The sequence below is a fragment of the Copadichromis virginalis genome, linkage group LG19 (assembly GCF_057382275.1).
Source record: "Copadichromis virginalis isolate Kocher_CV1m ecotype Utaka linkage group LG19, C_Virginalis_male_GT1.1, whole genome shotgun sequence".
In the NCBI taxonomy this organism is placed as follows: domain Eukaryota; kingdom Metazoa; phylum Chordata; class Actinopteri; order Cichliformes; family Cichlidae; genus Copadichromis; species Copadichromis virginalis.
This window is the reverse complement of record NC_140636.1, coordinates 24109412-24135167: the sequence shown is the minus strand read 5'-3', so window position 1 is coordinate 24135167 and position 25756 is coordinate 24109412. Positions and strand designations below refer to the sequence as shown.

The window sequence follows — 25756 nt, the reverse complement described above, 5'->3', positions numbered from 1 at the left end:
TTGCTGTAGGCTTGCCTGTAGTGTTTTATAGCTCTGTGTGAACTGAATGTTCACACAGAGCTATTCCATTCCCAAAGCTGTGACATGCATGTCTTCCCTTTAACCTACAGCACAGCATCTTGATGTTGCCCCTCTCCATATTTCAGTAACTTTTTAAATATTCAAAATAAATACTTTCAAAGCTCTTAACAAAACCCTTATCACTGATATTTTACTTTCTGGATATTTCTATAATTTGCCTTTATTTTTATCCGTACTTAACTTTTGTCAATTAATAGCATTACATCGTGTCTACTTAAGGTTTCTAATACTCATATTAGATATATACCAATTTGAGCTTATTGCAAATTTATCAAAGGAATCATGTCAAAGTTCATTTTTCAGTTGTAGAATGAGTTTGGTCACATCTTATGAAATAAAACCAAATGATGACGTTTTTAAGTGGGCAAAAACAAAACCTGTTTTGTCATAAGCTCTAAAAAAATCATTAAAATAATAACTGTTTAGCATCTGTTGCATAGTAACTGTCTTCTGTTCAGACTGTACATAAAAGGTGGAGATAGCCATGTTTATATCAACCATTTGATTGTGAACAAACCTTTTAAAGACTCGAATTGAGCGTTTTGGAAGTGAGGATCTTGGAACCAGCCATACCTGCAAAAGCTACCCGCTTTATTATCACCAATTTTACAGTAATTAATAAAATGATTAAATACCAATAAATACAAATTCAGGTTTAAGACACTTTTCACTTTTCAAACCTGGAAACTGAAAAATATCACATTTGTTTGTTTGGGAGTTCCTCCATTATGGCTCCTGATATTCCTGCCTTTCGTGTCATGGACTGAGATCTAAGTGCTGCATCCAGCTGATGTCCTCAAAGGCCTCAAGGGTTTTCACACATGGCCACTAACAACATGTCATTAACTTCAGCATCATTTTGGGTGTTTGACAGTCATGCTGATGATGTAGGATCAACTGTCGCTGTATTCCCCAGCTGGATGATAAAAGGCTCTTTGTGACTGCTTTTGGCGAGTAAGATAGTGCTGCATTCGAATGGAAGTGACAGATTTGTCTACAGACACATGCCAGTAAAAGTGGCGCCCTTTGACACATGATTGCTGCAGCACTGAAGCAAACTTCTACTTTGAAGTCGAACCTTCTCCTTTTCTGGTTTGTGTCCGACTTTATCATGATGTACTATCAGTTGGCCAGTAGCTGGCAAGTATTTGCCATCAGACATGAAAAACTCCAGGTAACCATGGCAATCTGCTTGCAACCAAAGCAATAACCAGAAGGTTTTTGGTTCAACACCTTTGTGTCTGGGGGCTCTTTGGATCACTCATATCAATCTCAGACACCTGTCGTAATTAGTTAACCAGGTGAGCCCAATTAAAGGAAAACTATACTTAACTCATTCACTGCCAGCCATTGGCAGTGAATGAGTTAAACCCATTGACTCATGCACTGCAATTGACGGCTATAGACGTCAATGGCAGTGAATGAGTTAAGACAGATGTTCCACATTATTAATCATGCCACAGTTTTTAAGCAATATGGCAAAGAACAAGGATCTGCTGCAGAAAAGTGTCAAACAGTGCAATACCTTGGGCAAGGTATGAAAGATATTAGATATTTAACACACAAAGTGTGATCATTGTGCTGCGCAGAAATTTGTGGCACAGATAAAGGCATGAGGAAGGTATCTGCCAGACAAATTCATCAGATTACAGTGGTGTAGTGTGTGGAAGGAAACACAGCAGTATAAAAAGGTATGCTTATATATTTTTTTATATAAAAAATTCATTAAAGAAAATACAAACTTCATCTTTTAATACTGCTACCTTTGACTATGGTCAGTTTTGTCTGTATATAGTTGATCTCCACAGTAGCACCATCAGATTTAAGTTCCCGGTGGTCCAGATCACTCTCAGCTCTCCTGTGGCAGTCCGGTGGTGTACAGGTAGGACACAGTTCCTGATTGGATCTGAAATGTCTGTCCTTGGATGTGATGGTTGGAGATCTGCTCGCTAGTCTGACTGATGGAGATCGGTTGGCTGCTCTGGCTGCTGACGTGAATAGCCCGGCCTTGTTGTTGTTCCCTGCTCACCTGCCCCTCCAAGGGCTCCTGAACAACAGGCAGCTGCTGGATTGGCTGACGCATCACCTGCAGCTGTTGAATGGGACGCTGTGTTATTTGAAAGGGCTGCGCAGGACCGTGATGGGCCTGCAGCTGCTCCATAGCCTCTTTACTCAAAGTGATAACATGCATCTGCTCAGCCTGGTGCATCATCTGACCCTGCAGCATACTTATAGTGTGGATCTGAGAGGTCTGATCCACCACATCACCCTGAGTGACCAACGCCACATTGTGCACGTGCCCTGATGGCCGGGCGAGGAGGGTGAGTTTAGAGGGGGCTGACTGAGCCATCTCTCCCTCTGTGCTGATGAGGCTGATCTCGTGGTCCTGACCCGGGATAAAGTTAATGTGGTCCACATCCTCTGTCACCACCACCTGGAGCTCTTGTTCAGAGGTGGCAGGCAGCTGGTACTGCTGCAGGTGAAGGATATTTTGCACCTCTTCCTGCGGGGCTCCAGAGCCATCTTTTGCTGCAGTATCCGATGAGGCCTCTCCACCCGCAGCTCTCTCCTTGTTGTGGGATTTGGTGTGTGTTTTCAGATTGTCCAGGCGTGTAAAAGAAAGGCTGCAGGAAGAGCAGGTGAAGGGTTTCTTCCCCGAGTGGGAGGCAACATGTCGTCGTCTTGCACTGGGGTCTGAAAAGGACTTCTTGCAGATGCTGCAGTTATAAGGCTTCTCACCTCTGCAAAACCAGATATTGAGGCAGTTATGACCACGTCTCCTCCTGGGTCGTATATTATACAGCAGGGAGCAAAAACTGTTAAAAGTGGAGTGAAAATCAAATATAACAGCTGACCTGTGGATTCTGATGTGAGTCTGCAGTGTGCTCTTGGCTGTGAAACATTTTCCACAGATTTCACAAGTGAAAGGCTTCTCACCTGTGTAAACGTTAACACCATCAGCTGCTGCAGCACACGCTTCCATAAAGCAGATATCAATAGCAAAAGAATGACTTGGAGAGCTGATCTTACCTGTATGAGTTCTCACGTGCTTTTTCAGTTGAGCTGCATCCATAAACTTGTGATGACACTGAGCACATTCTGGCAATGATTTCCCTTTATTTAAAAATAAAGATTCAATAATTTTACCTTCAGATTGATTGAATACACTGACCAGATCTCTGGCAGTTTCCCCATGACTTACCTGTGTGAACTCTGTAATGGCTTTTAAGTTGCCTTTTCTGAGTGAAGGTCTTTCCACATTTATCACAGTCAAAGGATTTCTCTTCTAAAGAAGCAAATAAAACAGAGCTCATGAGAGATCAACATCGCAATATGCTAGAGCACTTCGGCTTTAGTGCCATTAAGAGAAGGAAGTCATCTCTACAGCCAATATCCATCCAAAACTAGGCAACTCACACCAAATTAAGCTAGGTAAATCAAAAGCACAGGCAAGACACAAAATGTGGGCATTTGATTTTTGGGCACATTTAAAAGAGTTGTAATAGGTAGTAAACTGAAAATCCTTCCGGTTTTCCTAGCCAGAGAAACAAAACACCTTAATTCTTCTTAGAGCATCTTTTTACCCCTTAGTTGTAAAAAGCTTTTCCCCTACATTGCTTCATTTATGTTAAAGAAGGCATGTATTTACTGGGCCCAAGTGTATCTAATAGAAGTAAAATGTAGTATTTCATTATATTATAATAACACATGAGACTTTTGCATACAGCACAGTTATTGCCACTGTGCATTTTTAGGGGCTAAATATGTTAGCTGTGTTGCTTTGCAATGAAGACAACTGTACAGCACCGTTTGCATAAGATTTGTTCCTGGTTTACATCCCTTGCACTGAATCGAAAGTGGATAACTGGAAATGGATAACTATCCATTTCTAGGAATCAAGTCCAGACACTGGAATGTGGTTTGATGGTCTGTTATCTGTTCTATATCTGCTTGTTCGTGTAGTGTTAATCTTTTGGGCTACATCCAGGACTTCAATCTGCACAATGCAGTGAACAGCTCGTCAGACGGTGCTTTAAGGAGTGCCTGATTTGCTTTGGCTTTGCATTCTATTGGTGAAACATAGCCTTTCAGTACCGGCTGAATGTGTTCATTTCTTTTTACCTTACAATATAAAGCGCCTTGAGGCGTTATATAGATAAAGTTTAAATGAAGTAGCCAATCAGAAGAAAAAGCTGGTGAGGAGGGTCGTATGCCATCCTGAAAGCTACTCTGTTCGAATTTAAAAAAAAAAAAATACAGCTGAAACTAAGAATAGTAGGTCTGATGTAATCACTGCAACAACTAACACTTTCTACATTTCTCAAATCAGACTGTAGATCAACTTTGTTGGAAAGATCACTTTCAGGAAATTATGAGGATTCCTGGAAATTACTTGTAAACAAAGTTACTACTTATCAAACATGAGAAACTGAGAAGTCAGTTCATTGGGTCCTACCTTCATGGAGGTTCATGTGCTCTTGCAGGGAGTGTTTGGTGGAAAGCGCTTTGGAGCAGACGGTACAAACAAATGGCTTTTCTCCAGTGTGCATGCGCTGGTGAGCCAGCAGAGTGTGCTTCTGGGTAAAACTCTTCCCGCACACCATGCAGTGGAAAGGCTTCTCACCTGGAGTTAAAGAAAGTAGTTGTACTTTTACAGGTGCGGATGTGATTAGTGACTGCTAAACTCTCGTCAGTCGTAGTCATCTGTACTTTCTATGCGTTTCTATTTTTCTTTTCTTTTCTTTTTTTCAGCACAACATTTGAAAAGTTAAAACATTTATTTTTATTACAGTTGAGGGAATGAAGTCCTTTTTTTAAACTATGTCCAAAAACTCTAGAAAAAAAGGCCAAATTTGTATTAAACCTCCATTCTGACCTCTCTTTAAATCAGAGTGTAATTACCTGTATGAGTGCGCTGGTGAATCTTTAAAAACAGGTGGCTTTTGAAGACTTTTCCACAGTCCTCACATCGTGAGGACTGTGGAAAAATCCTCACGTTTATATTTATATTTATAAAAATCCTCACGTTTATATTTTAAGTCTGTGGAAAGATGTCATTCTAAATAAAGAAATTACAAAACAGCTTGCAAACCAACCATGACATCTTTCCACAGACTTAAAATATAAACGTACTATCAATTACAACCTAGTGGCAATTTCAGCTTCCTTTTACATCATCTTTATGATTCAATTCTGTCATAATCAATTGAGTCTGATTTTGCTTTTCAAAATGAAAACCCAATATGTGTTGAAACAGCAATTTTCATTTTTAAAACATTCTGAAATAATTGAAAGAGTATATCACATATGGACAAATTCGACGGGCCATTAATTTGAAAGGCGAAATCAGACCAACATGAAATTTACATGGTTTTACTGTCGGGTTGGATACTGTTGATCTAAAGTGGAATTACCCTGTGGAAACTGAAATCTTCCTTTTTAGAGCATTCTGAAATCACTGAAAGTTAGGTAAATTATGGGCATTTTCAACAGGCCATTATTTTGGAAGGCATAATCAGAATGACTTGAAATTGATACCCACCTCACACCCTGGAGGACGGGGCTGTGGCCCCCCCACACTCCCTAGCAGATCATTACATGGAGAAACCTTTGGAATGCAAGCATGCTGATCCACACAGGTATGCACACATGGGTATTCACAGACGCGGACTAAAGCTTTCTTGGCTGCTGCCTCAAAGCACACTGTGCGCTGTCTATCTTGCGTGCTGCACAATATCGTTTATTACTTAGTAAATACTGATATCTATGACTAGCTAGTTTATTGTGATGGTGCTTTGTTTTCTCTATTATTATGTTGCTCTTTGTTGTTTGCTGTCTCCTCTGTTTGTTTGTTTGTTTGTTTGTTTTTTCTCCATACAGGTGACCCAGGAGTTTTTTTTTTGTTTTTTTTTTTTGTCTCTCTTCCCCCCCCCCCTTCTCACCGTCTCTTCTCCCCTTTGGTTTTCTTTCTCTCTCTCCCCCTCTCTCTCTCATTCATTCCCCCTGTCCTATTTATTAAAAAAAAAAAAAAGACAAAGGATGAACTGAAGCTCTGCCATCACGTAATGTCGCATACTGCTGTTTCTGATGTCATTTAAAAAAAAAAAAAAAAAAAAAGAAAAAAAAAAAAAGAAATTGATATGGTAACATCGTGAGGTTGTATACTGTTGACCTAAAGTGAAATTATCCTGTGGAAACAGCAATTTTCACTTTTAGAGCATTTTGAAATCTTTAAAAGAGTAGGTCGTATCTTGGCAATTTGAAAAGTCTTTTATTTTGGAAGGCATAATCAGAATGACTTGATATTAATATGGTATCACTGTGGGGCTGTATACTGTTGATCTGGAGTGGAATTATCCTGTGGAAACAGGAAATTTCCATTTTAGAGCATTTTGAAATCACTGAAAGTTAGGTCAATTGTGGACAATTTGAAAAGGCTTTTACTTTGGAAGGCATAATCAGAATGACTTGATATTAATATGGTATCACTGTGGGGCTGTATACTGTTGATCTAAAGTGGAATTACCCTGTGGAAACAGGAAATTTCCATTTTAGAGCATTTTGAAATTACTGAAAGTTAGGTCAATTATGGACAATTTGAAAAGGCTTTTATTTTTGAGAGCAAAATCAGAATGACTTGATATTGATATGGTATCACTGTGGGGCTGTATACTGTTGATCTAAGGTGGAATTACCCTGTGGAAACAGGAATTTTCCATTTTAGAGCATTTTGAAATTGTTCCAGGATCAAGTCAGATATGGGCATTTTGAAAATGCTTTTATTTTTGAAAGCAAAATCAGAATGACTTGATATTGATGTGGTAACATCGTGAGGTTGTATACTGTTGACCTAAAGTGAAATTATCCTGTGGAAACAGCAATTTTCACTTTTAGAGCATTTTGAAATCTTTAAAAGAGTAGGTCGTATCTTGGCAATTTGAAAAGTCTTTTATTTTGGAAGGCATAATCAGAATGACTTGATATTGATATGGTAACATCGTGAGGTTGTATACTGTTGACCTAAAGTGAAATTATCCTGTGGAAACAGCAAAATTCTGTTTAAGAACATTTTGAAATCGTCAAAAAAGTAGGCCGTATATGCTCAATTTGAAAGGGCATTTATTTTGGAAGGCATAATCAGAATGACTTGATATTGATATGGTATCACTGTGGGGCTGTATACTGTTGATCTAAGGTGGAATTACCCTGTGGAAACAGGAAATTTCCATTTTAAAACATTTTGAAATCACTGAAAGTTAGGTCAATTATGGACAATTTAAAAAGGCTTTTATTTTGGAAGGCATAATCAGAATGACTTGATATTGATATGGTATCACTGTGGGGCTGTATACTGTTGATCTAAGGTGGAATTACCCTGTGGAAACAAGAATTTTTCATTTTAGAGCATTTTGAATCGTTAGAAGATTAAGTCAATTATGGACAATTTCAAAGGGCCATTACTATGAAAGGCAAAATCAGACTGACTTGATATTGATATGGTATCACTGTAAAAAGACTGTGGTTGGAAAGTGTTGATATAAAGTTCAAATAGTATTTGGAAATACGACTTTTGCTTTTAAGAGCATTATTAAGTCATTGAAAGAAGTTCAAAAATGAAGATTCACAGGGCTTTTACTTTGAAATCCAAAATAAGATGGCCTTGATAGTGACAGGGCACAATTAGGGTACAAGGCTGTGCCATATAGATCTAACATTAGAGTTTGTAAAAAAAAAAAAAAAAAAAAAAAGCCTAAATTATATGTTATTATGTTCTTAACATATCTGTTAATTCACTCGAAGTTGGCTTTTATTTTGAAATCCGGTTTCCACATCCATTCCCGTAATACTTTGAATACACAGGGAACGTAAAACAAACTGGAGGCTGGCTTGACACCAGTCAACAGGTGCTGTGTGTTTCTGTTTTTCTCTCGGGAACGTGCACTTCCTGAATCAAATTTCATTAGCTATGATAGTTTTAGTTATTTTAAAAGTCCCACTGAGTTATTAAAATAAAATAATTTCCCATAATGCCACCTATTTAACAATTTAAACAAACCTTTATTAACCTAGAAGAAAGGGTTGATCGACGGGGAAAAGTGCGACCCCCAGGGGTCGGCGGCTCGGCGTGGATCTCGTCAGAACCTCACATCTCGCGATAGGTGGCTCATATCACGCTCTGGTCCGTCCAGCGAGCGAAGGTAAGGTCCTAAAAGCTGACTACTTCAAATTAAACCGCAGTTTATACGTCCAAGTCCTGTCACCAGACCGAAAATTATTAGTTAACTTCTTTTGAAAGCTTTATTTCGGTCGCATTCTTCGCCATTTCTGCTTCTCGTGCCCCCCCTTTCAAGACAGCGGCGGTGCATCGTTTGCTTTGAGACAATTAGCTTGCTTGCTAACATCCATTCGTCTGTAAACATTATTTAAGCTGAATGTCAGTGAACTCTGCATGAACGTGATGAACAGTGCAAAATATCTGTAAGTTAATATATGAGGTGAATGTAAATACCAGTATGGGTTCAATTTTGATTTTGAAAACATGAGGATAAACTAAACAACGACCAACATTATAGACAGTTTATTATACTTCTATTATTTATTTTATTGTAATATGAAGAATATTTTTGTTAGTTTAGACTGGTCACTACAGATTAATCAGCTCTGTAATACAAATTCATTCTAGATCTATAATACCAAATGTATGCTTACACGACAGACTCGTATTTGGACAGTCCAACCATGTCTGGTGTCCTAAATGTGACAAATTCCTGAAAAACTGTTGTTAGTAATATTTGTCCTACATTTTTACAGACTGAACATTTACTAATGGATAAACGGATCATGTAGATTCCTCTGGTCATGTATGAGTAAGTAGTAATAGCAGTGGTAATACGAAAAAGATCATATATTTATGTAGCCTGGGAAATGGTTAGCCACACAGGACACAATTACTGGGGTTCTTAATGTGCAGTTTTATTGTCAATGACGACTGAATAAACCAAAGGTCCTTTGACCTTTACTTTTGTCAAACAGCGGCCATATGGACTTGTACTGAACATCTACAGCACGAGAGGTAACGTGGCAAAGTAACAGAATAACCGATTAAACAAAGATGCGCCAATACAATACGAGGAATAAAAGAAATGAAATACAAAACACAAAAATACGGCAGTGGCCTCTGTCTGTGCAGAACAAAATACAAAGAACTAAATCACACAAGGCTCCTTTAAAAAAATGTGGAAGTGTTACATACATGTTTATAAACACTTACATTCCACAGAAATCTCAGCTCACTTGCAATACTGGAGCACACAGACAATCTCGCAACTTATCCCTTGCATGGAGAAAATGGCCACTCCACGCTGCACATACAGGTCCTTTGCATCATACATTTAAGAAATACATCATCTTGTTAAAATACTGACGTTTTGCCACTGCACTACAATTATAACAATATGTTTCAATGAGTTATGTGCATATTTAACAATTCCTTACCAATAATTTAACTCCTTCACAACATTCCCGTTCCACATCCACAACAAAAAGAAAAGTAAACAGGAAGTCCCAAGATGCATTTCTTGTTAAGTTTTTTTTGGAAAACTGCAGTTAACCCTTAAGCCTATAGCACAAGCAATACCATTAAATTACCCAATAACATTCTTGTTATTTTTTTTGAACCTTAAATGGATATTTGGTTAACTGAAATGGAAAATATTATTATTAATTTACCACTCGGCTACATTTAAAAAACGCACTGAACCTCTGATATAAGCCAAACATATATACTGCTGAGGTCAGAAGTTTACATATATTCGTATCATAATGGGCATAAATGTCTTCTTTAAAAGCCCAAAATCACATGACCTTCATGCCCATGATGAATTCATATAAACTTTTAAACTAACTGTACACTCATTTTGTTTTCATATGTTTTCATTTAAGGGACAGATGTGGTTGTTTTTGCGGCAAAGATGTCTCAAAAATCAACCAGTCCACCTTCATCGCTTATGGCTCACCTTCATTCAGAGTCATATAAACAGAGCATCCTGAACAAATTCAACAAGCTCAGGAAAAGTGACCTGCTGTGTGACATTACTCTTGTCGTGGAGGATGTGCAGTTCAAGGCCCACAAAGCCCTGCTGGCAGCAAGCAGTGAGTACTTCTCCGTCATGTTCACAGCAGAAGATCAGATCCATCGGTCCACCCACCGGCTGGACGGTATGGCACCAAACATGTTTGCAGCAGTGCTGGAGTTCATCTACAGCGCCCAGGTGTCTGTGGAGGAGAGCGCCACAGAGCAGCTCCTGGCCACAGCTCATCGAATGGAAGTCGGTGACCTTGTCAAAGTGCTCACTGACCTAACTCGCTCTGCAGCAGGGGTCAAATGCAATGATGCTCAAGCAAACAAAGCTGAAGATGCAGAGCTGGTGAAGCGCAAAAGAGGGCGGCCGAGGAAAGATGTAGGTGCACCTGTGACAGAGCTGGTGGGGAGAAGAGAACCATGTGAGAGTTCAGAGGACCGACAGGCAGAAGATAATCCAAAAACTGAGTCTCAGCCTAGAAATGAGGACCCCGAAGAACACCAAAGCCGGCAGAGCAAACGCAAAATCAACCCACCGGTAAAATATAAGGGCTACAAAGTGGGCAATAACACAGCAGGACACAAGGAGCCTGGGAAGAGGGGCAGGAAAAGGAAATACCCTGACACTGAGGCACGATGTGAGGACTGTGGAAAAGTCTTCAAAAGCCACCTGTTTTTAAAGATTCACCAGCGCACTCATACAGGTAATTACACTCTGATTTAAAGAGAGGTCAGAATGGAGGTTTACAAATTTGGCCTTTTTTTCTAGAGTTTTTGGACATAGTTTAAAAAAAGGACTTCATTCCCTCAACTGTAATAAAAATAAATGTTTTAACTTTTCAAATGTTGTGCTGAAAAAAAGAAAAAAAAAGAAAAATAGAAACGCATAGAAAGTACAGATGACTACGACTGACGAGAGTTTAGCAGTCACTAATCACATCCGCACCTGTAAAAGTACAACTACTTTCTTTAACTCCAGGTGAGAAGCCTTTCCACTGCATGGTGTGCGGGAAGAGTTTTACCCAGAAGCACACTCTGCTGGCTCACCAGCGCATGCACACTGGAGAAAAGCCATTTGTTTGTACCGTCTGCTCCAAAGCGCTTTCCACCAAACACTCCCTGCAAGAGCATATGAACCTCCATGAAGGTAGGACCCAATGAACTGACTTCTCAGTTTCTCATGTTTGATAAGTAGTAACTTTGTTTACAAGTAATTTCCAGGAATCCTCATAATTTCCTGAAAGTGATCTTTCCAACAAAGTTGATCTACAGTCTGATTTGAGAAATGTAGAAAGTGTTAGTTGTTGCAGTGATTACATCAGACCTACTATTCTTAGTTTCAGCTGTATTTTTTTTTTTTTTAAATTCGAACAGAGTAGCTTTCAGGATGGCATACGACCCTCCTCACCAGCTTTTTCTTCTGATTGGCTACTTCATTTAAACTTTATCTATATAACGCCTCAAGGCGCTTTATATTGTAAGGTAAAAAGAAATGAACACATTCAGCCGGTACTGAAAGGCTATGTTTCACCAATAGAATGCAAAGCCAAAGCAAATCAGGCACTCCTTAAAGCACCGTCTGACGAGCTGTTCACTGCATTGTGCAGATTGAAGTCCTGGATGTAGCCCAAAAGATTAACACTACACGAACAAGCAGATATAGAACAGATAACAGACCATCAAACCACATTCCAGTGTCTGGACTTGATTCCTAGAAATGGATAGTTATCCATTTCCAGTTATCCACTTTCGATTCAGTGCAAGGGATGTAAACCAGGAACAAATCTTATGCAAACGGTGCTGTACAGTTGTCTTCATTGCAAAGCAACACAGCTAACATATTTAGCCCCTAAAAATGCACAGTGGCAATAACTGTGCTGTATGCAAAAGTCTCATGTGTTATTATAATATAATGAAATACTACATTTTACTTCTATTAGATACACTTGGGCCCAGTAAATACATGCCTTCTTTAACATAAATGAAGCAATGTAGGGGAAAAGCTTTTTACAACTAAGGGGTAAAAAGATGCTCTAAGAAGAATTAAGGTGTTTTGTTTCTCTGGCTAGGAAAACCGGAAGGATTTTCAGTTTACTACCTATTACAACTCTTTTAAATGTGCCCAAAAATCAAATGCCCACATTTTGTGTCTTGCCTGTGCTTTTGATTTACCTAGCTTAATTTGGTGTGAGTTGCCTAGTTTTGGATGGATATTGGCTGTAGAGATGACTTCCTTCTCTTAATGGCACTAAAGCCGAAGTGCTCTAGCATATTGCGATGTTGATCTCTCATGAGCTCTGTTTTATTTGCTTCTTTAGAAGAGAAATCCTTTGACTGTGATAAATGTGGAAAGACCTTCACTCAGAAAAGGCAACTTAAAAGCCATTACAGAGTTCACACAGGTAAGTCATGGGGAAACTGCCAGAGATCTGGTCAGTGTATTCAATCAATCTGAAGGTAAAATTATTGAATCTTTATTTTTAAATAAAGGGAAATCATTGCCAGAATGTGCTCAGTGTCATCACAAGTTTATGGATGCAGCTCAACTGAAAAAGCACGTGAGAACTCATACAGGTAAGATCAGCTCTCCAAGTCATTCTTTTGCTATTGATATCTGCTTTATGGAAGCGTGTGCTGCAGCAGCTGATGGTGTTAACGTTTACACAGGTGAGAAGCCTTTCACTTGTGAAATCTGTGGAAAATGTTTCACAGCCAAGAGCACACTGCAGACTCACATCAGAATCCACAGGTCAGCTGTTATATTTGATTTTCACTCCACTTTTAACAGTTTTTGCTCCCTGCTGTATAATATACGACCCAGGAGGAGACGTGGTCATAACTGCCTCAATATCTGGTTTTGCAGAGGTGAGAAGCCTTATAACTGCAGCATCTGCAAGAAGTCCTTTTCAGACCCCAGTGCAAGACGACGACATGTTGCCTCCCACTCGGGGAAGAAACCCTTCACCTGCTCTTCCTGCAGCCTTTCTTTTACACGCCTGGACAATCTGAAAACACACACCAAATCCCACAACAAGGAGAGAGCTGCGGGTGGAGAGGCCTCATCGGATACTGCAGCAAAAGATGGCTCTGGAGCCCCGCAGGAAGAGGTGCAAAATATCCTTCACCTGCAGCAGTACCAGCTGCCTGCCACCTCTGAACAAGAGCTCCAGGTGGTGGTGACAGAGGATGTGGACCACATTAACTTTATCCCGGGTCAGGACCACGAGATCAGCCTCATCAGCACAGAGGGAGAGATGGCTCAGTCAGCCCCCTCTAAACTCACCCTCCTCGCCCGGCCATCAGGGCACGTGCACAATGTGGCGTTGGTCACTCAGGGTGATGTGGTGGATCAGACCTCTCAGATCCACACTATAAGTATGCTGCAGGGTCAGATGATGCACCAGGCTGAGCAGATGCATGTTATCACTTTGAGTAAAGAGGCTATGGAGCAGCTGCAGGCCCATCACGGTCCTGCGCAGCCCTTTCAAATAACACAGCGTCCCATTCAACAGCTGCAGGTGATGCGTCAGCCAATCCAGCAGCTGCCTGTTGTTCAGGAGCCCTTGGAGGGGCAGGTGAGCAGGGAACAACAACAAGGCCGGGCTATTCACGTCAGCAGCCAGAGCAGCCAACCGATCTCCATCAGTCAGACTAGCGAGCAGATCTCCAACCATCACATCCAAGGACAGACATTTCAGATCCAATCAGGAACTGTGTCCTACCTGTACACCACCGGACTGCCACAGGAGAGCTGAGAGTGATCTGGACCACCGGGAACTTAAATCTGATGGTGCTACTGTGGAGATCAACTATATACAGACAAAACTGACCATAGTCAAAGGCACAATGATCACACTTTGTGTGTTAAATATCTAATATCTTTCATACCTTGCACAAGGTATTGCACTGTTTGACACTTTTCTGCAGCAGATCCTTGTTCTTTGCCATATTGCTTAAAAACTGTGGCATGATTAATAATGTGGAACATCTGTCTTAACTCATTCACTGCCATTGACGTCTATAGCCGTCAATTGCAGTGCATGAGTCAATGGGTTTAACTCATTCACTGCCAATGGCTGGCAGTGAATGAGTTAAGTATAGTTTTCCTTTAATTGGGCTCACCTGGTTAACTAATTACGACAGGTGTCTGAGATTGATATGAGTGATCCAAAGAGCCCCCAGACACAAAGGTGTTGAACCAAAAACCTTCTGGTTATTGCTTTGGTTGCAAGCAGATTGCCATGGTTACCTGGAGTTTTTCATGTCTGATGGCAAATACTTGCCAGCTACTGGCCAACTGATAGTACATCATGATAAAGTCGGACACAAACCAGAAAAGGAGAAGGTTCGACTTCAAAGTAGAAGTTTGCTTCAGTGCTGCAGCAATCATGTGTCAAAGGGCGCCACTTTTACTGGCATGTGTCTGTAGACAAATCTGTCACTTCCATTCGAATGCAGCACTATCTTACTCGCCAAAAGCAGTCACAAAGAGCCTTTTATCATCCAGCTGGGGAATACAGCGACAGTTGATCCTACATCATCAGCATGACTGTCAAACACCCAAAATGATGCTGAAGTTAATGACATGTTGTTAGTGGCCATGTGTGAAAACCCTTGAGGCCTTTGAGGACATCAGCTGGATGCAGCACTTAGATCTCAGTCCATGACACGAAAGGCAGGAATATCAGGAGCCATAATGGAGGAACTCCCAAACAAACAAATGTGATATTTTTCAGTTTCCAGGTTTGAAAAGTGAAAAGTGTCTTAAACCTGAATTTGTATTTATTGGTATTTAATCATTTTATTAATTACTGTAAAATTGGTGATAATAAAGCGGGTAGCTTTTGCAGGTATGGCTGGTTCCAAGATCCTCACTTCCAAAACGCTCAATTCGAGTCTTTAAAAGGTTTGTTCACAATCAAATGGTTGATATAAACATGGCTATCTCCACCTTTTATGTACAGTCTGAACAGAAGACAGTTACTATGCAACAGATGCTAAACAGTTATTATTTTAATGATTTTTTTAGAGCTTATGACAAAACAGGTTTTGTTTTTGCCCACTTAAAAACGTCATCATTTGGTTTTATTTCATAAGATGTGACCAAACTCATTCTACAACTGAAAAATGAACTTTGACATGATTCCTTTGATAAATTTGCAATAAGCTCAAATTGGTATATATCTAATATGAGTATTAGAAACCTTAAGTAGACACGATGTAATGCTATTAATTGACAAAAGTTAAGTACGGATAAAAATAAAGGCAAGTTATAGAAATATCCAGAAAGTAAAATATCAGTGATAAGGGTTTTGTTAAGAGCTTTGAAAGTGTTTATTTTGAATATTTAAAAAGTTACTGAAATATGGAGAGGGGCAACATCAAGATGCTGTGCTGTAGGTTAAAGGGAAGACATGCATGTCACAGCTTTGGGAATGGAATAGATAACATTCAGTACACACAGAGCTATAAAACACTACAGGCAAGCCTACAGCAAGCTAATCTGCTAATCAAGTTTGTGTGTGTGACTGATTGCTGCACCTCACAGATCTGGGAACAAAGCCTCGGCTATCGGGAGGCGCAGGCGACACAGATCCTGAAAGAGAAACAAAGGCGGATTCAAGCTGAACATCTAAGAGATAAAACTGGGCACCCTGCTATACCTGTCTGACGAAACAGATACCTACACTCTATATCCATACTGGTACTCAGGTTGTTGCACTCAACTTATCGTCTTATTTTATTACTTGTTATTCTGTTTGTTAAAAAACAAAACAAAAGACCAACAACTATTATTTATTACTTTAAAAAAAATCAGTTTCTTCATTATTATTATTATTTTTTTCACTCCAGGACCGTGTGTGCATAATTTCTTTCCACCTCATGTTAACTTGTGATGCGAATGACAATAAAGCTCCTTGAATCTTTGAAGATGGGTGACCACAAAAGCATTCACACATTCTTGACCTTGAAACCAGCAATGTACTGTCTCGCTTTACGTTCACCATTTAGTAGTTGTCCTATTATTATGTAGACGTAATCTTCATTAGTTGGGACACCAGTGAATTCAATATGCTTTAAAACTCCAAAATGTACCGTGCTGTAAAAAAGTATCTCCCCACCCACCTTCTTGTTTTTTACATTAGAGATGAAACAAGTTTTTAAATGATTATTTCACTCACTGCTTTCGATCTGTCTGTGCTCATGTTTGAAAGACCTCTGGCTGTTTCTGCTCTCTGCTGTCTTGGCTCTGTTGCAAAGTCCTGAGGTGTGGTGTAGTTTGTGAGGCTGCCAGGCTGCAGGGCTGAATGCAGCCTGTTCCGGTGCAGACCTGTGCACACAGAAATAGAACAGAGTGAGAGCTATGCTGCAGTGTGAAAATAACATCTATAAAGTAATTTAAAATGTCATCACAAAAAGATATGAGTGTCTGGATAATCTGATGGCTTTCGATTTCACTCATGAACCGCATGAGCAGCTTTACATTATTGCTTCACTGCTCTGAGATGAAGGTGGTGGGCTCAGTACCTGTCGAGGGACTTCTAGTACTCAGTCTGCTGACTGACAGCGTGGAATAAGTCCTGCTTTGACTTGTGATATAACGATACCGAGAAAGTAGGAGTGAAATTTCAAGTCAAGAATGTCTGAAGCAGACAAAATCTTACAGGCAAAGCGAGCTGTTGGTCTGTCATCCTGTTGAGTATCAGCAGAGCCTGGAAGGCTTTTACCTGCTGTCGAAGCTCCTCTGGAGAGAGCTGCCTCCACATCGTTCATCTGGTTCTGCAGTTTATCCAGCTGCTGAAAGGCCTCTTGTTTAAGGCTGCACTGCTGCTGTAGCTGCCCCCTCACCTGGACCCCAACAATGTGGTTAAAAGTTGTTGTTTTTTTTATTCCTGCTTAAATTTAAAATGAAAACACCATGTGCATTGATATTGACTTGACAGATCTATCACCAGAATGAGGCCAAGACTAACTCTGTATCTGTAAGTATCTCTACAGGATTTTTGCACCAAGGCACTGCAAAAATCCTTTAACCTCTCATCCAAGAGGCTTCTTCAGTTCTGCAAACTGATGAAGAGACTCAGGTATTCAACCCCTCGTGGATTTGTCCCATTGGAGGTGGTCCTGAGAGTCGTGTCATCACGCAATCCATTAAGGTCACGTGGTCAAAGTGTGACTGTTGAATCACATGGGATCTCAAGACTGCATTATACAGTTCTGTTAAAAATTGTCCCTTTCCTGTTTTTTTCCCCCCATTTTTTTGTCACACATGTTTCAATATTAGACACAGATAACCCGTGTAAATACAAAATGCAGTTTTAAATGATTATTTAATTAACCGGGGGGGGGGGGGGGGGGGGGGGGGTCTAAAGCTACCTGGCCCTGTGTGAAAAATATAATTACCCCCTTTTTAAATCATGAAATGACTGTGAGCAACCTTTTTTTTTTTTATCTTGCCCAATGATACTTGGCATGCAGACTGGAGGAGCCAGGGATCAAACTGCCAACCTGCCGATCAGTAGGTGACCTGCTCTACCTCCTGAGCTACAGCCACCCCTTTAATTTGCATTATATTAATATTAGACAAAGGTAACCCCAAGTATATACAAAAATATCACTTTTTAAATGATGAATTCATCTCAATTGGATTTAGGTCTGGACTTTTATCCTACATCACTCTGTCAGATTTTTGCCAGATTTTTGGCAGTGGCTAGTGAAAAACTTTAAAAGTAAATAGCTAACCCCAAGTTGCTCTCCGATGCAGCTATCGGAGTGTGAATGTTGTTAGAAAAGCACTCAGTTTAGAGTCAGTGCTTGTGAGAATGGGTGTGATTGGGTGAATGTGGCATGTTGTATACAGCGCTTTGAGTACGCCGGGAGAGTAGAAAAGCGCTATATAAGAATCGCTCCACTTACCATTTACAGATAGGAGATCAGGAGGGAGGTATTAATTGAGGTTTCTGATAGCTGGTTTTGGAGGGCATTGTGCCTTTTCAATGAGAGTCGTTCAGAGTGGACATTGATGGCTTCTCAGGCCAAAGTATGAACATTATCATCCTGAAAACAGTCTGTCCTGATGAGTTCTTCTCTGCTGAGCCATCAGTCTGTGGAGTGGTTGTCTGGTTTTCCCGTGTAACGTTATGAGCACTCCTTGCTGCACTGAGCAGCACACACTACGTTGCTTAGATTGTGTTTGTGCCTTTGGGATGAACCAGTGCTTTTCTAAAGGTGTTGCTGGATTTGACATACACTTGCATGTTATACTGAGTTGTTCCATCATAATTTCTTAGAAATGTAATTTCTGACAAGCCTGCCCAGCGATCAAGAACCACACCTTGATTCACAGTTTGGATCATATGACCATTAATAACTCAAGTGGTTGCGGGGTGGATCAGTGACTTTCTGCATAACCTCCATGGTGGGTAAATATCTGGGACTCTACACTGGAACTGAAGAAGCTTCTTGGATGAAGCGAAAAGTCTTCATGAATTGAAAAGAAGTCCAACTAGTGCTGAAGACTACCATGACCTGAAAGACTGAGAACCTACAGATATAGTCTGTTAATTGGTTTTATTTGACTCTCAGTTAAGATGTTCAGAGGTTGATTTACTTAAAATACCACGATCTTTTTAAAAATTGTATTTCTTTGGATGATCTATTTAAAATCCACTGACCACAGGCTTTTTTTTTTAGCTCATGAAAAGTGGATTTTTTTTAGGGTTTGCACAGAAGACAGCCTGCAATCAGTGGTGCATAACACATTAATTAACGTACAGACCTGCCGGATCTCTTTGGCACTGCGCTCTCTTTGTAGCCTGTTTATCCTGCTGCCTCTGTCCAGCTGCTCACCGAGGGCCCTGAGCTGTCTGTCTCTATCCTCCATGTCGGCTCTCATTTGTTCCAAGGTCTGCACTAGATGAGCGTCCAGCTCCTGTCTGCTGCGGGCTTCCCGTGCAGACCGATGCCTGAACACCTGGAGCTCCTCTGTCTGTGAGCGAGAACCAGCAAACATTCAGTGAATATATCCAGGCTTCTTCTCCTGACAGCTCTTGCCACTGTCAAAACTGAAAATGCACAGCTTTACATGAATTAGGAAGTCTATGTGAGCGAAATGTGATTTAAACACTTCAAGATGTGCAGTGAGCCTCCAAAAACCCAGATCCTGTCCTCAGAGATCCAAAAAAGCCAACAAGAGAAACCTAGAGAAGCTGCAATATAATGTAAGTGTCTGTAGGATCAGCAACGAGGCAAAAAATGTAGTTAACTTTTAAAATCCTGGCATTTTAAAATAAACCTGCACTGCTTCTGAAAGCATTCAACAGCACCTTCACCAAGCTTAAGAAATACAAACCAAACATTTCATAGTTTTAATGAATTTCAGAGTATTTGCAGTTTCAGCTGATGTTAACTGATGTAGAAGGTGTGGATAGGAGTGCATGTACCTTCCTGCTGAGCTGCTTCTTGATGCTGCTGCATTCGGCCTGAGAGCAGGTCAGCGCCTGCTGTGCAAAGTCCAGCTCCCCCTGCAGGAGAGCCACCTTATCCTCTGATAACATTTTCACTCTGAGAGCCTCGGTGCGAGTGGTAACCTCCCTCTGCAAAATGACCAGTGTGGTATGAGTTCATAAATGTATAAATATGGGCTTAGAAAAATAATGCAAAGCTGACAAAATTAGTGAGGATTAACCAGGTCAAGCAAAAGAAAACATTAAACTTTTAAATTGCAGTACATGAGTACATGTAACATTGTTACATTATTTGTTTAAATCCTACAACTAAGCATATTCATGCTTTTCCCTTTTACTTGATGGCCTCATGTTCCCTCCCTGCAAGAGGTAAAGCTAATTTCTGATTGCTGAATATTTCTTCATCCTGCTGCTAACCTGCTTGGTTTGGAGCAGTTGCCTGTGAAGTTTCTCCTGGTCGACCACCTTCCTCCAGCATCTCAGAGCCTTCAGTTTACAGAGCAGAGCAGTCAGCCGGCTGTTCTCCAGCTTCAACTCGTGGACTTCTTCCTTCTTAAGATAACAGGTATGAAAGTGGTACAATTCACAGATCATCTTCAATACTTCTGCTCTTTTTAACTGCCTACACATAAAAACTTTCCGTACCTTTAACTGTGTGAGGGCGAGTCCATCATTGTCTTTGGTGCAGCCGTACCTCTTCTTGAGCTTGATGATCTTGTCCACTCCTTCCCCCCGTGCTCTGTTCACTATCACACTTATGTCCCGCCTCATTTGTCGGGGATATTCATCAAGTCTGGCCTGAAAGCCAAACAAAATTACCAAACAAGTCTTTAACAAAGCAAAATGTGAGATATGACAAAATAACACTTGTTTATGTATTTCAGGAATAAAGAACTAAAGAATAAACAACGTTTTACCACATAGTTTAAAGTTATCGTCCAATCAATTATATTTCTATAGCATCAACAACAGTCACAACAAGGTGCATTATATTGCATGGTAAAGATCTTACAATATTATAAAGAGAACACCAACAATCAGATGTTAGCAAATTATTATGGTACAGAGAAACTTCTGAGAAAGTGTCATTCAACCACTTTCTGCTCAAATATGATATATGAAAAGGGCAAGTATATATTCTAGTTATAAAGAAACAGTACACTTACCAGCCACTTTGTCGTTTTCACCACTTCAGCTACTTGCTAACACAAAACTGGTGAAAACTACAGAGTCACACCGTGTCACTTCTGCCAGCTAAGAACTCAAAACGGAGGCTAAAATTTGCATAATCTCACAGAAGAGTGAAAAAAACTCGTCTGATGGGTCTTAATTTCTACTACAACATTTGGATGTCGAGGGTGAAAGTTTTGCTGTAGCCCTTTAACAGGGGGCCTTGTTCTTTCACCTTTAACTGGATGCAGGTAGAGAAAAGGTGTCGGACCAGAGGGTGGTAGCGTTCTTTGAATGTGAGGCCGAGCTGTTCCTCTAAATGAATTTTCTCTTCTTCCAGGTGAGCAACTTGGGCCCACAGGGCTGAGACCTCCAACATCATCCCACGGCATAAATCTGCCACCTGTGGATTAATAGAGCTCAAAAGTAGTTTTGTTTGAAAGCTCTCGATCTCAAACATGACTTACATTCCTAAAGCAGCTCAAATCTGCTTTTCTGCTACTAACTCACAAAATCATAGAGGCTACAGATGGGAATCACTGTGTGTACCTCTTTGTGAGAATTACTTGTCTGAGCGTCCTTCAGACTTTTCAAATCCTGCAGTTAAAATGGTGAAAGATAATAGATTTCATTTTTTTTAAAAATATAAACTGCCAATAATATATTTACTCCGATAAAAAGATATTCCACACATGTACCTGTTCTCTCTGGTACAGAAGCTGAGTGTGCTGCTGCAGGATTTGTTCATAAAACTGTGAGTAAAGCAGAAAGCATTGGCGCTCTCGCTCCATCACTGAGGAGCCGAGGTGAGTGAGACACTGCTGCAGATGATCCCGAGAGACCTTCAGCTAAAAAAAGAAAACCAAGAGTATTATTAATGAATATCTAAAGTTTAGCAACTTGCATTAATACTCTATTCCCCCCATTCTTTGGGATATAAGTTTTAATAGTCAACAAGCTGCACTGTTATATTCTCTATGTGTTGGCATTTCTTCACACAATACATGTGAAAGAGATACAAGAGTAGTCAGAAGGAAATTAATGTCATCGTAATTTTAGGCTTTTAATGATGTCTTTCAACTGCTCTTTTTCCAGGGTAGAATTATTGTAGAGCATAAAAACAAGAAGGGGTTTCTTTATCCATACAGAGTCAAATATATACAGAGACCCCCACTGATATTTGGTTAAATGTCATTTAGCAAAGTTACACTTCAACCAGACACTTTTAGAAGCCATCGATGAGTTTCTGGTGTAATTGTTGTATTTGTGTATTTGACCACCTCTCTTGGTAGAGTTCATTTAAATTTGTTGGTTTCCTGGCATGGACCTGGCTTTTAAGCGCAGCCCATGAGTAAAAGCGCTACACAAATACAAGCCATTTACCATTTTACCATAAGTTTTCAATAGTTGAAGAATTTGGAGTTAGCCCTCTTCCTTCATTATTGCATCCACTTTGTGTGATGTAGCAGTACCACTGGAAGCAAAACAGCCCCCAGACCATGATGCTACCACCACCGTGCTGGACAGCTGGCACTGTGTTCTTAGGTTAGAAAGCATCACAATCACTCCTACAAACACATCTCTTGTCATTTAGGCCAAATATATGGTGGCCCTGAGAGGCCAAATGGACTGCAACTTAAGAAAACACCAGCAATAAGAAAAACGCTGCAAAAGCACGCAAAACACAACGGAAATAGGAAAAACAAAAACAGAAATAGGAAAAAGTGTTGCGCTGGGAGACACCTAAAAGAAGTGGGGGATCTATCACTTTTGTGAGGAAAGAAACGATGACAGGTAAGTGTGTTAGCCTAACTATTAGCCTAAAAATCCATCATCAGTATTATATGAATCATGATAAAACACACCTAGCATGTTTTGGGTTCCTGCAACTGGTTCGTTGGGTTATTGTCTCCCCAGAAACTTCCACACTTCCTCTGTGCTTTTAGAAATCTGTTTTCTTTTTTCCTATTTCAGTTTTTCCCTATTTCTGTTGTGTTTTGTGCGCTTTTGCAGCGTTTTTCTTATTGCTGGTGTTTTCTTAAGTTGCAGTCCATTTGGCCTCTCAGGGCCACCGTACAAATAGCTCAATCATTGTCACGTCTGTCATCACTGATGAGAAGTTTACATGTTGTGAAGTTAAAAGCTATTGAAGAGCCTTCAACACCACTTATAACTGCTGTAGGAACAGTTCAAAGAAATCAATAAAAGGCCTGAATAACCATAGCATTCATTACCTCAAGTGTGAAGACATTACTGGTCACAACAGCAGCTTGTAAACATTTAGTTGCATGTAAAAATGTTGCTTTTAGAGAAAACTTCCCCTTAATTTTTAACTTTTTAAAAAGAGTTTGTACATTACTCCACATACCCTCTGTGGGAAACGTGATTGCCACCTTTATTTTGCAGACTCGAGGAAGAAGAAACCTGGTGGAAATGGACTGATTACCTTCTCTTTCTAAAATAAGACAATTTCTCAAACACCTGTCAAATAAAACGTCTACCTAAAGCTGATACCAAGCAACACCTCATGTTCCCTGTCCCACATGTTTGCATAATTAACTGAGCATGTTCCCACTCCTTTCTCCTCTTCTTATGGACAGGACAGCAGTTAACTAAACAACTTCACTTTCTTCCTGTGCACTGGAAATGATAGGAATAAGCAGCACATTTTGCATGTTTTTCCAAATACTTTGTGTACTTGGGGCTGTTAGAAATGATAATGATAGCGCTGGAGTGCAACCAGCTTGTATAATCAGCTCAGGAGAAATGGCAGCCTTTGTAGAGCAAGCATTTAAGGTATTTAGTGTGTTTTTGAAGGCATGCCTTAGCAGAGCAGGGTTTTAAGAGCATTATAAAGCCCACATTTGAAATAACAATGAATGCAAGTAGATAAAATACACAGGTTTGAGTTTCTTTTTCAGCAGAGATCCTAGACAGTAATCAGAAGCCTGTCAACAGTAGCAGCACATTATTAAAAGACTTTAGGGGAGAACAAAGCATCAGTGGGTATTTTCCCTACCTCTCCCTCCGACTGCTCAGCTCCCTGCATCAGCTGTTGGATGAATGTTTCCACCATCTGTGGCTTCTCACGGGACAAACTGTACTTCATTTGACTTCTTTTCCACAGCTCTGCTTACATGTGGAAACATTATGTAACTGCAATCATATAGTTAATAGTAAAAATATTTTGAATGGGTATTTAAAGGTAGATTCAGTGGTGTTTATGCGCACCTGTGGGGAGCCGATTATCTTGTTGAGTTTTCTCTGAAAGCACTAGTGTGAGCTCTGTGCTCATCTTTCTCTGCACTGCTCTAATCATGTCGCACTCTGTGCTCTCCATCAGCAGGTGGAGCTGGAAAAAGTAGATTTTGCAGCACTATAAGTTCTTGTTATTATGACATGATGATTTAATTGTGCAGTTTTCATTGTGCTTGTACCTGCCAGGCTTTCACATCAACCTCTGAAGCTCCAGGAGGGGGCAGAAGAGACTGGGTGCCAGAGATTAAAACCTCATAGTGATGCTCTTTATCCATTTGTTTAGCCAGAGCTCTCATACTGGGGTAAAAGATTTCATCTCTAAAAACAAAGTGAATAATTGCTGTAAAACAATGATTGAATTAGAAAGACCTAAGCATACCTTACATTATCCTAAAACAACATTAACTTTGTTGTCACAAAAACAATTATTTTCTGATATGAGTAAATAACATTATTTGAGTGTCTGATTTTTGATATTCCTTAATTACCGGTAAAGTTTTACAAACTGTTGATACAAAGCAGGTGTACTGAAGACATCGGTGCCTAAACGTCTTAGAGCCCATCTCTCCTTGAAGACCTCCAGCTGCTTTGTCAGCAGGAGAAAACCTTTCAGCACAGACTGGACTGATTGGATCTTGAAGGTTTGAGGAATTGATCTTTATCTCCTCTTCTTCATCATCTTCACTGCAGCTTTTATTTCCCTGCAATAAAAAAGAAATAGTTACCAAATCAGCAATCTTAGTAATTTACTTACAATTTTATTCACTAATGTGTGAACCCTAATGTGGAAGCGTCACTGGTATGACCTTGTTAGAAACTGTCGCTACTTCATTAGGTGTGCCACTATGCTGAAGGTCATCTTTGTTGCCATGGAGACGAACAGGCTCTGCCTCTCTTCCACCGTTCAGGACGTCCTCCATGAGCAGGGACACCCCAAGGATTGCAGCATTGGCCTGCAGTCTGCTGCGACTGCTCAGGCTGCTCAAACAGAGCTGCAAATAACCATGAAATCTTTTTAACTATCACTGGGAGAGTTTAACGATGCATTAAAAAAACCAAAACAAACAAAGCTGTGTAGTTGGTTAAGGACAATACAAGAAAGAAGTCCGCACCCATATTTGTATAAATAAAGATAGGAAATACAACGACTTTCTTTTTAGCAGATGATCATGAATTTACTTGAGCATTTTTCTCTTAATGATAACAATACTGAGGTCCCATCTGTTTAGTGTCACACCACAACAGCAGTCACCTCAGTGTGCTTCATATTTTAATGTAAAGTCTCCACAATAATCCAGAGAAGATCCAAACAATCACAAAACCCATATGAGCAAGCACTTGGTGAAAGTGGGAAGGAAAAACTCCTTTTAACAGGAAGAAACTTCCAGAATTATGACATATTGATGGCAAAATATATTTTTGGTTGGAAACATGATTCATACACAAGACCAAATCTACCAAGTCTCATCAGCACCATTAACAGGTGAAAAAAAAAAAAAAAAAGCATATGAGGTGGTGAACCTGCATGCAGTGTTCAGTAGGTGGGACATCCCAAACATGAAGAGGGAGCAGTCCATGACAGGCTATGAAACTCCTCCATGGATACATCCTCTGTGCCTGCAGCAGACAAAGGCACAGAAAGATGACGTGACAGAGCACATTTCCTCTCATCCTCTCAAGTGTTTTCATGTTTTTTGAA

At 40.1% G+C, this 25756-nt stretch overlaps 3 protein-coding genes across 3 annotated transcripts; 1 reads left to right on the top strand and 2 right to left on the bottom strand.

Annotated features, from left to right (window-relative positions):
• Window positions 1-651: 651 nt before the first annotated feature.
• LOC146686155 (uncharacterized) lies at window positions 652-5185 on the bottom strand. Its single transcript, XM_085440974.1, has 7 exons — window positions 5178-5185; window positions 4984-5072; window positions 4538-4705; window positions 3284-3367; window positions 3112-3195; window positions 2937-3018; window positions 652-2822 (listed from the first exon to the last, which is right to left on the bottom strand). Exons 1-7 carry the CDS (start codon window positions 5183-5185, stop codon window positions 1931-1933), a joined length of 1407 nt encoding a protein of 468 aa, XP_085297100.1. The 3' UTR covers window positions 652-1930.
• Window positions 5186-8221: 3036 nt separating this feature from the next.
• Window positions 8222-15015, top strand: zbtb24 (zinc finger and BTB domain containing 24). Its single transcript, XM_085442542.1, has 7 exons — window positions 8222-8279; window positions 10024-10866; window positions 11142-11309; window positions 12481-12564; window positions 12653-12736; window positions 12830-12911; window positions 13026-15015. The coding sequence occupies exons 2-7, from the start codon at window positions 10053-10055 to the stop codon at window positions 13915-13917; spliced, it is 2124 nt and encodes a 707-aa protein (XP_085298668.1). The 5' UTR covers window positions 8222-8279; window positions 10024-10052; the 3' UTR covers window positions 13918-15015.
• Window positions 10502-25669, bottom strand: LOC146686153 (coiled-coil domain-containing protein 162-like). Its single transcript, XM_085442543.1, has 17 exons — window positions 25579-25669; window positions 24864-25049; window positions 24546-24758; window positions 24237-24375; window positions 24031-24151; window positions 23819-23928; window positions 21498-21647; window positions 21349-21396; window positions 21035-21202; window positions 20275-20427; window positions 20047-20181; window positions 19606-19758; window positions 18942-19151; window positions 16891-17011; window positions 16345-16493; window positions 15704-15758; window positions 10502-10562 (listed from the first exon to the last, which is right to left on the bottom strand). Exons 4-16 carry the CDS (start codon window positions 24351-24353, stop codon window positions 15705-15707), a joined length of 1689 nt encoding a protein of 562 aa, XP_085298669.1. The 5' UTR covers window positions 24354-24375; window positions 24546-24758; window positions 24864-25049; window positions 25579-25669; the 3' UTR covers window positions 10502-10562; window position 15704.
• Between the last annotated feature and the right edge of the window lie 87 nt (window positions 25670-25756).